The following is a 10,823-nucleotide window of genomic DNA, read 5'->3' as shown; positions in this document are numbered from 1 at the left end:
CAGAGCTTTGTGCACAGCCATAGTCACTGTTACCAACCTCAGCTGGGAGTTTTTCTTTTTTGAAAGAAAAAGCTTTTTCTTTTTTGATGTTCTGGATCCTATTCTGAAGATGTTACCTATTATTATTGACTTTGATCTCCTTATGCTAATAGTTCTGATCTTAGCTTTTTGAGTATCCCTTTAGATTACCCTTCAAAGAGTGGAATGTTGTACAAAGAAATTCAGAGAAGATAAATCTGCTTTTAGATGCTGTCAGTATTTTCTGAAATGGCTGTAGCAATATTTTTGCTCTTCCACCGACGAATGTTTCTAACTGTTTTTCTTTTAATATATCATGTTGTTAAAATTTTTTCCCAGCTTCTTCCTCTATGGGAATATTTTCCCTCAAAACTTTGGAAGCGGTTGATAGTTAATTCTGCAGCCACAGGGCACTCTGCAGGTTCATATTCCAGCAAGGATACCAGAGTGTGTCTGACAGGCCTCGTCTTCAGACAAATCCAGACACTGGGAGCTCTCCCATGGAAGTGTTTAGATCACAAAGAGAGAGTTTCAATATGCTGGCAGGCAAGACACTCAGGAAAATCAATCTGAATGACTGAAAGGTATGCTTCAAAGGTGGACATGTTAAAAATCAATGTACCCCCCAAAAAGGAATAAAAAATGATCTTGCTTATATTTAGAATACTTCTCTTTGAAAACAAAGTACATTAAATTAAGACCAATTTAGATTTTGAATCAGGTCTGCATAAAGGAGTTCCACAATTTTTAATGTTTAAAGAATTGATTTAGATTTTCTGAGAATTACTATATTTAAAAGATTTATTGTTTCTTCTTTTTGTGTCTTCTGCAGCACTAAGCACATTGCTGGTACTTGAAACAAATAATGAAAAGTACAGAATGGTTAACATTTGTATCTTCTGTTTTTTCTCGAGTTATATGATAAAGGATTTTAGTAGAGGCATAAAAGCAATATGTTAGAATAAGGGTTTTTTCTTTTCTTTTGCTTGCTGGAAACTTGCAAATTCCTTTTGAAAACCTCTGTAAAGACTTAAAACAACCAAATGGGAGAAAAGAGTGAAAAGCATTTATACACGGAAGTTGGTGTACTCCCCTTACACTCACTGAATTCTCCTTCCTGCATCAATGTAAAAACTGTATCTTTGCATCTCTGTAAGAGCAAAGACGCCATTATCAGTATTTGAAAACTGCAACAATCATATTTGCTGTGCATTGTCTAAATAAATGGATCAAAAACTATAAAGTTTTTGTAGGCATGTGCATTTTTAGCAATTTTCCTTTGGGTTCACATTCTACAGTAAGAGAAGTCAGGAGTAACTTCGTTGGCTTCCACTTCAGCAGATTAACTCGGCTCTAGAATAGCATATCTGAGAAATTTGTCCTCTTGGTAACGGGCAAAAAGAGACAGTAAGCCTCTTGCGGGGATCGCGCAGCAGAGACCTCAGGGATGAAGAGACTCAGCTGGACCCAGCCATATGGAAGAAACGATAGACTCCCTTGAGCATTTCCAAACTGCACCGTGCTGAAGGCTTAGTCATCCCTGCTGGGGTTTGCCGTCTAATGAAAGACAAATCACTTTCACCTATTACTGGAGACTCAAGAGCTGTTGCAAATCACATGGAACTGAATTCACAAGCGAAGAAAACAAAATGAGTTAAAATGTTAAGATGCACTTAGTATTTTCCTAGGAATGTGGAAGATGCACTGACAATAAACAACACATTGGGAAAATTTATTAGGAACATTGTGTGTATTTAGAACACTTTTTTTTTTTTTAATTGAAGGTGTTTTCTAAAGGAGCAGTGTTAACATTGCTACTCGACATATTTTAATATATGGACTAACACTTGCCCTTTATTTTATTTTCGAAAATAACGCACGAGAGATTCTGGTGTGTTTCGCAGTAAATCTGCAACCAAAGAACATGCCACGACAATCCTCGTCCTCTTTCCCAGCCAAGACCCTCGGTGAGACGCCCAAGATATTTCCAGTATCAGCGCGGCCAGAGGCGTTTCAGCCCCCTCCCTCTCCAACTGAAACACACACGAGCATCGCGGCGGACCCCAGTCCCAGTCCCGCTCTCTTCTCTCCCTTCTCCCTCGTGGAGCGCTGGACACGCGCAGACCAGGCCTGCGTGGCAAACTCCGCGCAGCAACTCCACGCTCCGTGCGGCGGGGAGTGCAGAGGGGAGTGAAGAGGCGCTGCCCGGCCGGGCTGGGGGGGACCTGCCTCCCCCGCCGCTGCCGCCGCGCTCCCGCAACTTTCATTCACCGCTGGCGCCGCCGCGCACCCCCCGCTCCGCGGCGGCCGTGCCGGGGCCGTGCCGGGGCCGTGCCGGGCGGGCGGCGGCGCAGCCAGTGAGCGGGCGCGGGGCGCTGCGGGCGGGGCCGGGGGGGCGCGGCCAGGCCGGCCCTATATAGGGCGGCGCGTGGGGCACTCCCGGCTCCGTGGGAGCGGGCGAGGGGCGCTGCGCCGGCCGGGGCGGGGGCGCCGCGCGGCCGCGTGGGGAGCTCTTGGCGAGGTGCCGGCGGCTCGTTCGGCTGGTGGCCGCGCTCGAGGAGCACTTTCGGCGGTCGGCGGCAGGCACCTTGCGGCGGTGAGGAGAGCCGGCCGGCCTGCGAGCGGCGGTGCTATCCCATTGTTCAAGCGGAAAGACTCGGGGTGCGAGGGAAGGAGCCCAGCTTGTCGCCTCCATTCTCCCGCTCCCCACCGCCCCCCTCCGCCGTTTCCCTCCGCGCCGGAGGAGCGCCGCCGCCAGGGAGCCGAGAGCCGGGCTGTTCGGCACCAGCACCGACAGCTCAGGTGCACCGGCGGGATCAGGGAAAGAGGCGCCATCCCTTTCCGAGCCGCTGTGCCTTGAGGGGCTCCAGGAGAGGAGGAAAGTTGCTCCCTTTCCTGCAGCAAGCCCAGGAGCTGCTGAACTGGCCTCACCTGGAAGGACTGAGCAGTTCCCACCTCTTCCATCAGGTGCCTTTGCCGCAGCAAAGCCACGGTATCCGGGAGACCACGGGGAGCAGAATAACACCCCTCCCCGCCCCTCCCGCTCTCGCCGCACTTCGCTTGTTATCTGCTCTGTCTCGCTGTGGTCCCGGGATCACAGGAGGATCTATAACTGTGATCTGTCACCGAGGAGAAGGTCGTGGATGAACTCCCTTCCAGCAGGGCAACGAATCACTTCTCGACTGCTTATTATTATCATGTTCTAGGACCAGCCCTTTCCTGCTAAACTTGGCTTGGGAGCGTACAGCAGGAGGGGGCGCGGGGGGTGGAGAGCCAAGCCCAACAGCATCTTGTGTGTTTGACTTTTTTTTCCCCTCCCTCCTCCTTCCGTGAGACAGTTTGATGAATGCCTGCGAGAGGGGTATGATTTGCTGAGGCGCCTCTTGGCAGGGCGGTGTGTGCGCGGTGTCAGCCCCGCCGCCGCCCCCCGTGGGGCTGTGAGCGGCCCGCGGCGGGGGACGCGCGTGGGAGCGGCTGCAGCGCTGCGCGGGCCGCCGCGCAGGAAGCGCTGCTGGGGCGGACGGGGCTCCGCGGCCTCTCGCCGGGGGCTCAGCGGGGAGTCACGGCTTGGAAAGGGGCGAGGAGGAAGATAATTACCTCGCCTAACTCCGCCGCACCCTGAGCCCCTGGGTTTGCTTCGCTATTGCCGGGAGCGTGTGAAGACGAGACCCAAGTGCCGCCTCTCCCAGACATCGACGGGCTAGCGAGGGACGGCCCGGGCCCAGCCCCGTGCCTGGCGAAGTTGCCTTCAACCGCGGACCGGTGCCACCCGCCTCACTTTGCCGGGGTTGTTTTCTTGACTTGGCTTTGGATAGAACGGACTTCGCTGTCTCCGCACCCTGAAAGTTGCCCGAGCGCTCCCCGCGGCGAGGAGGAGGAGGGCGGCGCGCCCTGCGCCTCCCCGGGGCCGAGGCCGGTGGGCCCGGCTGGTCTGCAGCGGGCGGTGATGATGTGCGGCTGGGGGAAGCTCACCCTGTCCCTGGGGCTGCTGCTGGCGATGGCGGGCGCGGTGGCGCCGCAGCCGTGCCCGGCGCAGTGCTCCTGCTCGGGGAGCACCGTGGACTGTCACGGGCTGGCGCTGCGCGGCGTCCCGAGGAACATCCCCCGCAACACCGAGAGGCTGTAAGTAACCCGGCCGGGGCGGCAGCGAGCGCCCCTCGGTCCCCGGCTCCCCTTAGGGCTCCTGACGGCTGTCGGGCTGAGGTGGCCCCCGGCGCCCGCCCGCTTTGGGGTCCCGACGCCCTTTGGGTGGGGGAGGAGGGGGGGGAGTTTCTGTTCCCCTCTCCTGCTGCTGGCCGTGCCCGTTTCACAGCGATGCGCGGAGACGCGGAAGAGGTGGGCGCTGCTCCCAGCCGCTGCCTTTCATCCCGGGAAGCCGCGGTGAGCAGCGCGGTTCCCGCCTCCGCGGGGAGCGGGGGCGGGCACCACGGCGGCCAGGGGGGCGCCCCGAGGCGGCGGTGGAGCGGCCTCTCCCCCCGCCGGCGCCCATTTCCCGTCAAACTTGGCTATTACGGCTCGCATTCCCCGGGGCAGAGCCGGGCCGCGGCCCCGCCGCGCTCCGCGAGCGTGGGCAGGGAGGCCCCGGGGCGCGCAGCGCTCCCTCCCGCCGTGGAGCCGCGGTGGCCGGCGCGGAGGGGCGGGCGGGGGCGCGCATCTGCCGGTGGGCGAGGGCACGCCGCTGGGCGATAGCCGCGCTCGCAGGCACTCAGTCGTGCCGTAACGGTGATCCCTCCCTCCATTCTCGTACCCGCAGCTGGGCAGTTTTCTGCATGTGGTCGGTTATTTATCATACCAGGCTGCCTTTCAGAGGGGTCCTAGGAGTGGAAGTGGTGTGCGCATTATTTCTTACTCTCTGATAAGTCATTTAAATGATGGCATGTGGACGCGCGTCTGGAGTGGTGAATTTCACTTAGGAAGAGTATCAGGGATACATTTCTCCTGAGACTAGTGTGGTTTCGTGTGCTGTTTTGGCCATATGTGGTATAAAACACTAAAAAAAATACTACTTTTTTTTCCCCCTAGCTACGTTGGGAATGAGCTGTAATTGTTAGAATAGCTTCCATGCAATACCACTTCCTAATGGTTTATCTCATGTGTGGCCAAGTCTGGTTTTATTTGTAGTGATTGGAATTGAAAGACATTTATATCTTAAACCCAAAAAAGTTATGAAAAAGAGGCATATACTCCAGAAGAAAAACTAGTATAGAAGTATGATCAGAAGTGCTAGGGCCTAAATACAGGTTTCTGTTGCTTCTGAAAATGCTTTGCATTCTGCAGTCAGTATTGCTTCCTGTGCAGCAAGTGGAGAGCTTAGTTTTGGTAAAGTCTTATTTCCCACCACTTACTCCAAGTGTTAATGCTTGTTTGAAATCTAATGTTTGTTATAGGTTGTTAAGCCCTATGCCACCTTTTTAGGCATACGAGGAAATCTGAAAATTGCTTGAAATGGTGAAAATTGTCTTTATTTCAGTCACTTTGTTTTTGTAACAGTCAAATAAAGGTTGTAGCATATATATAGATATACACATAAGTACTAAGTTTGGTGGTTTCCTAAATGCAGTTATAGCCCCATTCAGAGAGCTTTGGACTCTTCTATGGGTAAAGACTATAGTTAAACATGAGCTTTGTCATGGCAGGCAGAACTGACTCTCTTGTTACGAAGTTTCAAACTGCTGGTTTCAAGATAAACCTTAGTTCAGTTACTTGGAGATCAGGAACACCCATGTTGTTAATTGTAGGAATGGTTCGTCGCATTCATTTATGTCTCCTAACTTTTGAAAACTCTGTGCCCATGAAAACAAACAAAACAATTTAAAAATAGCTTTTGAATGTTTTAATTTAGCTGCTTACAAATTATTCTTCTTAGGGATCTTAATGGAAATAACATCACAAGAATCACGAAGACTGACTTTGCTGGTCTAAGGCACCTTCGAGTTCTGTAAGTTTTCCCTTTCTCTCATTGATAACTTTTAGGACTGATGCTACAGGTTATAGTTACATTTCAGTTCATTAGCTGGATGGGTTACTACTTTTTAACTATTGTATTACTGTATCTGAACTTAAAACCACTCTGCCAAGTGTTATACACTGTTATGTACAAGTTAGCAATTCCCTTAAATATAATTTGTTCAATTTTTTTTTAATCTCCCCTTAAGATTATGAGAATTTGAGGACTTAATTTAGCACACAGCTTACAAGTAAGAGTTGCTAAAATTGGTTGAATAACTGTTGGAGTTACTTCAGTTTAAGGCTGTGAAATTTATAGTTCACACTGAAAATGGGTACTCTCAATCAGAACTATAAGGGAATTAATTAAGAAAGTTTTTCTTTTACTGGATGTAAAAGTAAGTCCCAGGTGATTATTTTTACTCTTCTGTAGTTTCTGGACGAAAAGGAAAGACTTTATCAGTGAAGTTGAGGAAGGAATTGTTTGGTTTGTTTGGGTGGGTTCTTGTTTATTTGTTTGAAACAATTTTTTTCGAGCATTATCGAAGCTTTAAAATTTGGAGGTGGTTTGTGATTTTTTGGGATTTTTTTTGGTTGTTTTGTTTTTTGGTTGGGGTTTTTTTGTGTGTGTTCTGAGGAAATATCTAACTACTTAGCTTATTTGTTAAGGCCAGTTTAATTCGAGCAAGTAGTCTTGTAAAATCCATTTCCTTTTCCCTCTGAAATAAATACAAAATTGTAGTAATTTCTAATTCTGTTACAAAGCAGAACTACTGTTAGGGTTACAGTCTCTGTTCAGTCTTTCCCTCATGTTTCTTCCAACACCATGATTCTGCGTTTCAGTTTTGTTATTCTCATGTGAGACTAATATCGCCTTCATACTGTTCAACTGGGGTCTTGCCGAAGGGCAGTGGTGTGTGTGCATGTGTGCCCACAGCGTGTAGGCATATGTGTGGCTTTTTAACTTGGGACTCCTTAAGTAAATGAGCAAATATAATATCAATTCCTGTTTCTTTTACCGAGGTGTATTTTCCTTTTTGGGTATATGAGCCTGTGTAAATTGCTGGTGACAGGGATACAGAAGGTTAAAGTGGATGTCAGTCTAGAATAGCTGTTGTATTGTTTTAAAGAATATGTAGCTGCCTTTAAATGACCATTGTTAATGCAACAAGTTGTCTCAGAGATATTAAAACTTACATATAAAAATTTCTGTATTTCAGTCAGCTCATGGAGAACAAGATTAGTACTATTGAGAGAGGAGCATTCCAGGATTTAAAAGAACTGGAGAGGCTGTAAGTATTTTTAATTCTAAAAGTATCAACTTCTGGGGGGGTCAAATGAGTTGTGTATTAAGGTACTCAGGCTTCAGATTTTTTAATTTATTTTTTTTTAAACTTGGGACTTCTAGCCTTACTGAGACACAAGAGAAGTAAGAAATTCTCAAGCAGTATGTTAGAGACTAGGTTGGGGATGAGCATTCAAGAGCAGTCTGGATTCAAAATGCAAACTGCTATTTTCCTGTTGCAAATAGTTTGAATACTATCAAATATTTTCACTTTAATCTTGAATACGCAAGGATTTTTGAAAACACAAACGCACCAAGAAAAGCCTGTTCTTGACCTATAGTGTTAGGTGTTAGTGTTGGATGTTTTATATGTCTTATTGGAAGTAACTACTGGCTGTAAAGTGTTGTCTTGGTACATAGCAGTAATTGAATTCTTCTCCAGTTTTTATATGGTGAAAGCTTTTACGAAGGCTTAGAAAAAATATGAACTGTTAGTTTTCAAAAATAATCTGAATTTGGATTTAAAAAAGATTGAGTACTGTGGGGAGAGAAGATGGAGCAGAGATGAGAGGACCTTATCTGGTGAAGTTGAAGTACAAACACCTGCTTAGTTGCAGGAAACCTAGGAAATGAGTAATTCCCAAACTAGTTTTCAGTATGTGCCTTATTTTGTTACTCTTCAAACGAAATTTTTTAAAAATGTATTGTGCGACTTGGGACATCTGACTTGTTAAAGGCAAGATGCTGATTGTTGGACGTAGTTTCAGTGTGGAGCCTGGAAAGTATTAATATATATGTTCCCGTAGAACTTGTGTCTTCATTATTAGGCATCTTAGTTTTTGCATTTTCATTGTATCAGTTTTTCTTTAAGCATACCTCTGAGGTCTTGCTTAGTGTTTCATTTGCTGCTGCTTTAACTTTATAAAAGTATTGCTACTTTACTCCACTGAAAAGCAGCCCTTGCCTGAACGTGGTTTGTCATATCATAGTTGCTTTGTATCCACAGCTGCTGTGTGTTTAAAACAAAAACCTCCACAAACCATTATGGTTTGGTTGGTCATTTAGACAAAGCTATTCAAGAGACTTAGTAACCAATACTGTAATTATGATATTTCTATAATAGTTAAAATATGACGTACTTGAGATAATTACCTCATTTTTTCAAATATGCTGAAGTAACTTTTTGACCTAAAAAAAGGGAGTGTTATTATGGAGTACAACTTTTTTTAATAAATTTTAATGAGATCGATTGCTCTTTGGGAAAAAAAAAACTGCTGCGCATTTCTAAGTCATATTAAAACACCTAATTCAATGCATTTTTACAATGTGTTTTCAACTTTGTACAAGGTATAGGGATTTTAAACAGCTTTTCTTGCTGACGGATATATTGGAATAATATATACACATTTCTAAATTTGGTTTATGGCGTCTAGATAAAAAATTAAACAGCAGTGTAGTTCATATTGCAAATGTAAATACATATATATGAAACATGAACAAACATTAGAAGATCCACACTTTCACTGTGAATGTGGTTTGACACTGATGCTTACAAATGCTTAAGTTTTAAAACAGTTTATCAGCAGCCTCATTTCTTAAGTATATCAAAGTATGATCCTGCTATGTAATTTATTAACAAATTTAAAACAACTTTTTAACTTTTGTCATAATATCAAGGCATTTACTATTTATATTTCTGAAGTATAGAATTGTTTTATGAGAGAAAAATGAACTTCAATAGTTAACTTACTTGTCTGATGTGTTTGTATTTTGCCATTACATTGTTTCATTTTTGCTTTGGTTTTCCCTTGATAATTGGAAAACAATAGATATTTTCCATTTACATAAGATACTAGTTCTGAAGAGAAATTGTGATACTTTTGGATACTTTGTGAGTTATGTTTGTTCGCCCTTCAGCAGGCAAACTATGCTATCTGAAAGTTTAGTTATTTGGACCTACAAAGTTAGGTTATGTTTTGTCTTCAGAGTTATATTACATCTGTTCCAATACTTGTCAGTTTCTTTAGTTTGGTGGAATTCAGTTTGTGTTAGGTGTGTGGGTGACTTGTAATTTGAATATATATGCAGGATGTCTTTAAACTGCCCCAGCTGTTGGCTAAGAGCAAATATTTCATATTTGTGGGGGAAAGCTGAGAGAATTCTTCTTGTTTACAACTGCCAAGTCCATCTGATGAAGGCGCATTGTTATCTGACAGCCAATTCATCTCCTTGGGATTTTGAAATCCAAAATTTCTCAGGAAACCTTTGGGTACTTTGTTCAAGTATTTTCTTTTATACATTAAATAGCAAGCACTTTAAAGCTTTTTAATTTTTTTTCAGTGTGTATGTGTAGGGTGTTAAATTTTCACTCTAAGTGTAATGTGCCAAGCTGCTGTCAAAGAATACCTGATGCAGACCTTTCAGCATGCAAGCAGAAGGTGTAAGAGAACTTCACTGCAGCTTAAATGAAGTCAATTTGATTTATAAGATTATTTACATGTATCACTGCTTATGTTGAAGTATCTTGCTAGTGTATACAGGCTGAATTTTAAAATATATTTCCTGTACTTTAGTACTCTTTAACGTGAACAACAGACTTTCACAGTAGTTTCCCTTTTGGAAAAAAAGAAATGCCCATCTATCTAAGTGAAGTGGTGGGGTTTTTTTGTTGTTGTTTTTTTGGGTGGTAGGTTTTTTTTTTTTTTTGTTTTTCGGGGGGTTGTTTGTTTGTTTTTAACTGGAATTTCAGTTACAAATTTTTTTTTTTTTAGACCACTAACTCTGATTTAGGAGGAACTGTTTGGTTGGTTAATGAATTACTTGTGAATACTCATTTATAGGTCTGATAATTCAAAATGCTGGGTATCCTCAGCTCCCTGTAATGGAGGAATTGAAACACTTTGCAAAATTAATCTCAGAGAAGAAAATTTTGACCTCTTCAGAAGAGATTTACTTAAGATTGATTTTATTAGATCCATAAAAATCTGTCAGGTGGTTTCTCCTATAACTTAATAAAACAACAATGTATCTCTAGTACACTAGGTATGTAGGTTACTATGTACACAGAGCTATTTAGACCTAGTGTGTTCCACAATGGGAATTTGTATCACACCAGTGTAATTGTAGAAGTGCAATGGAACCCAAGGCTACAGTAAATACTGCTGTAACAAGTGATTATTACTACAGCAGCCTGTATTAAAGTAAAAGTGTTCAGTTTGCAATAAATGATTGTGTGGCTATGCGTGCTGCTTAAGAAATAGGAGGGAAAACAAGGTGGATATTAGCAGCTTAGTAAGTTTTCGGCTTGTGGAAACTTTAGTAGCTGGAGAAACACTGGTGAATTGCTGATACTGCTGTAAGCCTTTCAGCTGGATACTTCTGTGATAAGTCTTCAGTCAAATAAATGGCTATACACTGCAGTGGTCACTTAGTTCCAATCTCTGACGGTCTTGAAGGCTCTTAAGGGGTGAGTTCTTAAGGCTCCAGTCCAGTTTGGTACAACACTGCCTGAGCTGGCAAGTCTGCCACAAATCTGGTTTTCTTCTCAGACTGGATACTGAACAGAAGAATCACA

At 44.5% G+C, this 10,823-nt stretch overlaps 1 protein-coding gene across 19 annotated transcripts in view; it reads left to right on the top strand.

The window, feature by feature from the left end:
• Positions 1 to 3,558: 3,558 nt before the first annotated feature.
• Positions 3,559 to 10,823, top strand: part of SLIT2 (slit guidance ligand 2) — a 263,309-nt gene continuing 256,044 nt past the window's right edge. For 8 of the 19 annotated variants that reach the window (XM_039550983.1, XM_039550986.1, XM_039550977.1 and 5 more), the window contains exons 1-3: positions 3,566 to 4,140; positions 5,885 to 5,956; positions 7,185 to 7,256. In XM_039550983.1, coding sequence (XP_039406917.1) covers positions 3,965 to 4,140; positions 5,885 to 5,956; positions 7,185 to 7,256 — 320 coding nt within the window. In that variant the 5' untranslated portion in view covers positions 3,566 to 3,964. Of the gene's footprint in view, positions 4,141 to 5,884; positions 5,957 to 7,184; positions 7,257 to 10,823 lie in introns of all 19 variants that reach the window. The other 11 variants (XM_039550989.1, XM_039550988.1, XM_039550984.1 and 8 more) reach the window with 6 other exon arrangements.

The sequence above is a fragment of the Corvus cornix genome, chromosome 4 (genome assembly GCF_000738735.6).
Source record: "Corvus cornix cornix isolate S_Up_H32 chromosome 4, ASM73873v5, whole genome shotgun sequence".
NCBI classification, from domain to species: Eukaryota; Metazoa; Chordata; class Aves; order Passeriformes; family Corvidae; genus Corvus; species Corvus cornix.
The sequence above is the reverse complement of the archived record's forward strand: the minus strand, read 5'-3'. Positions and strand labels throughout refer to the sequence as shown.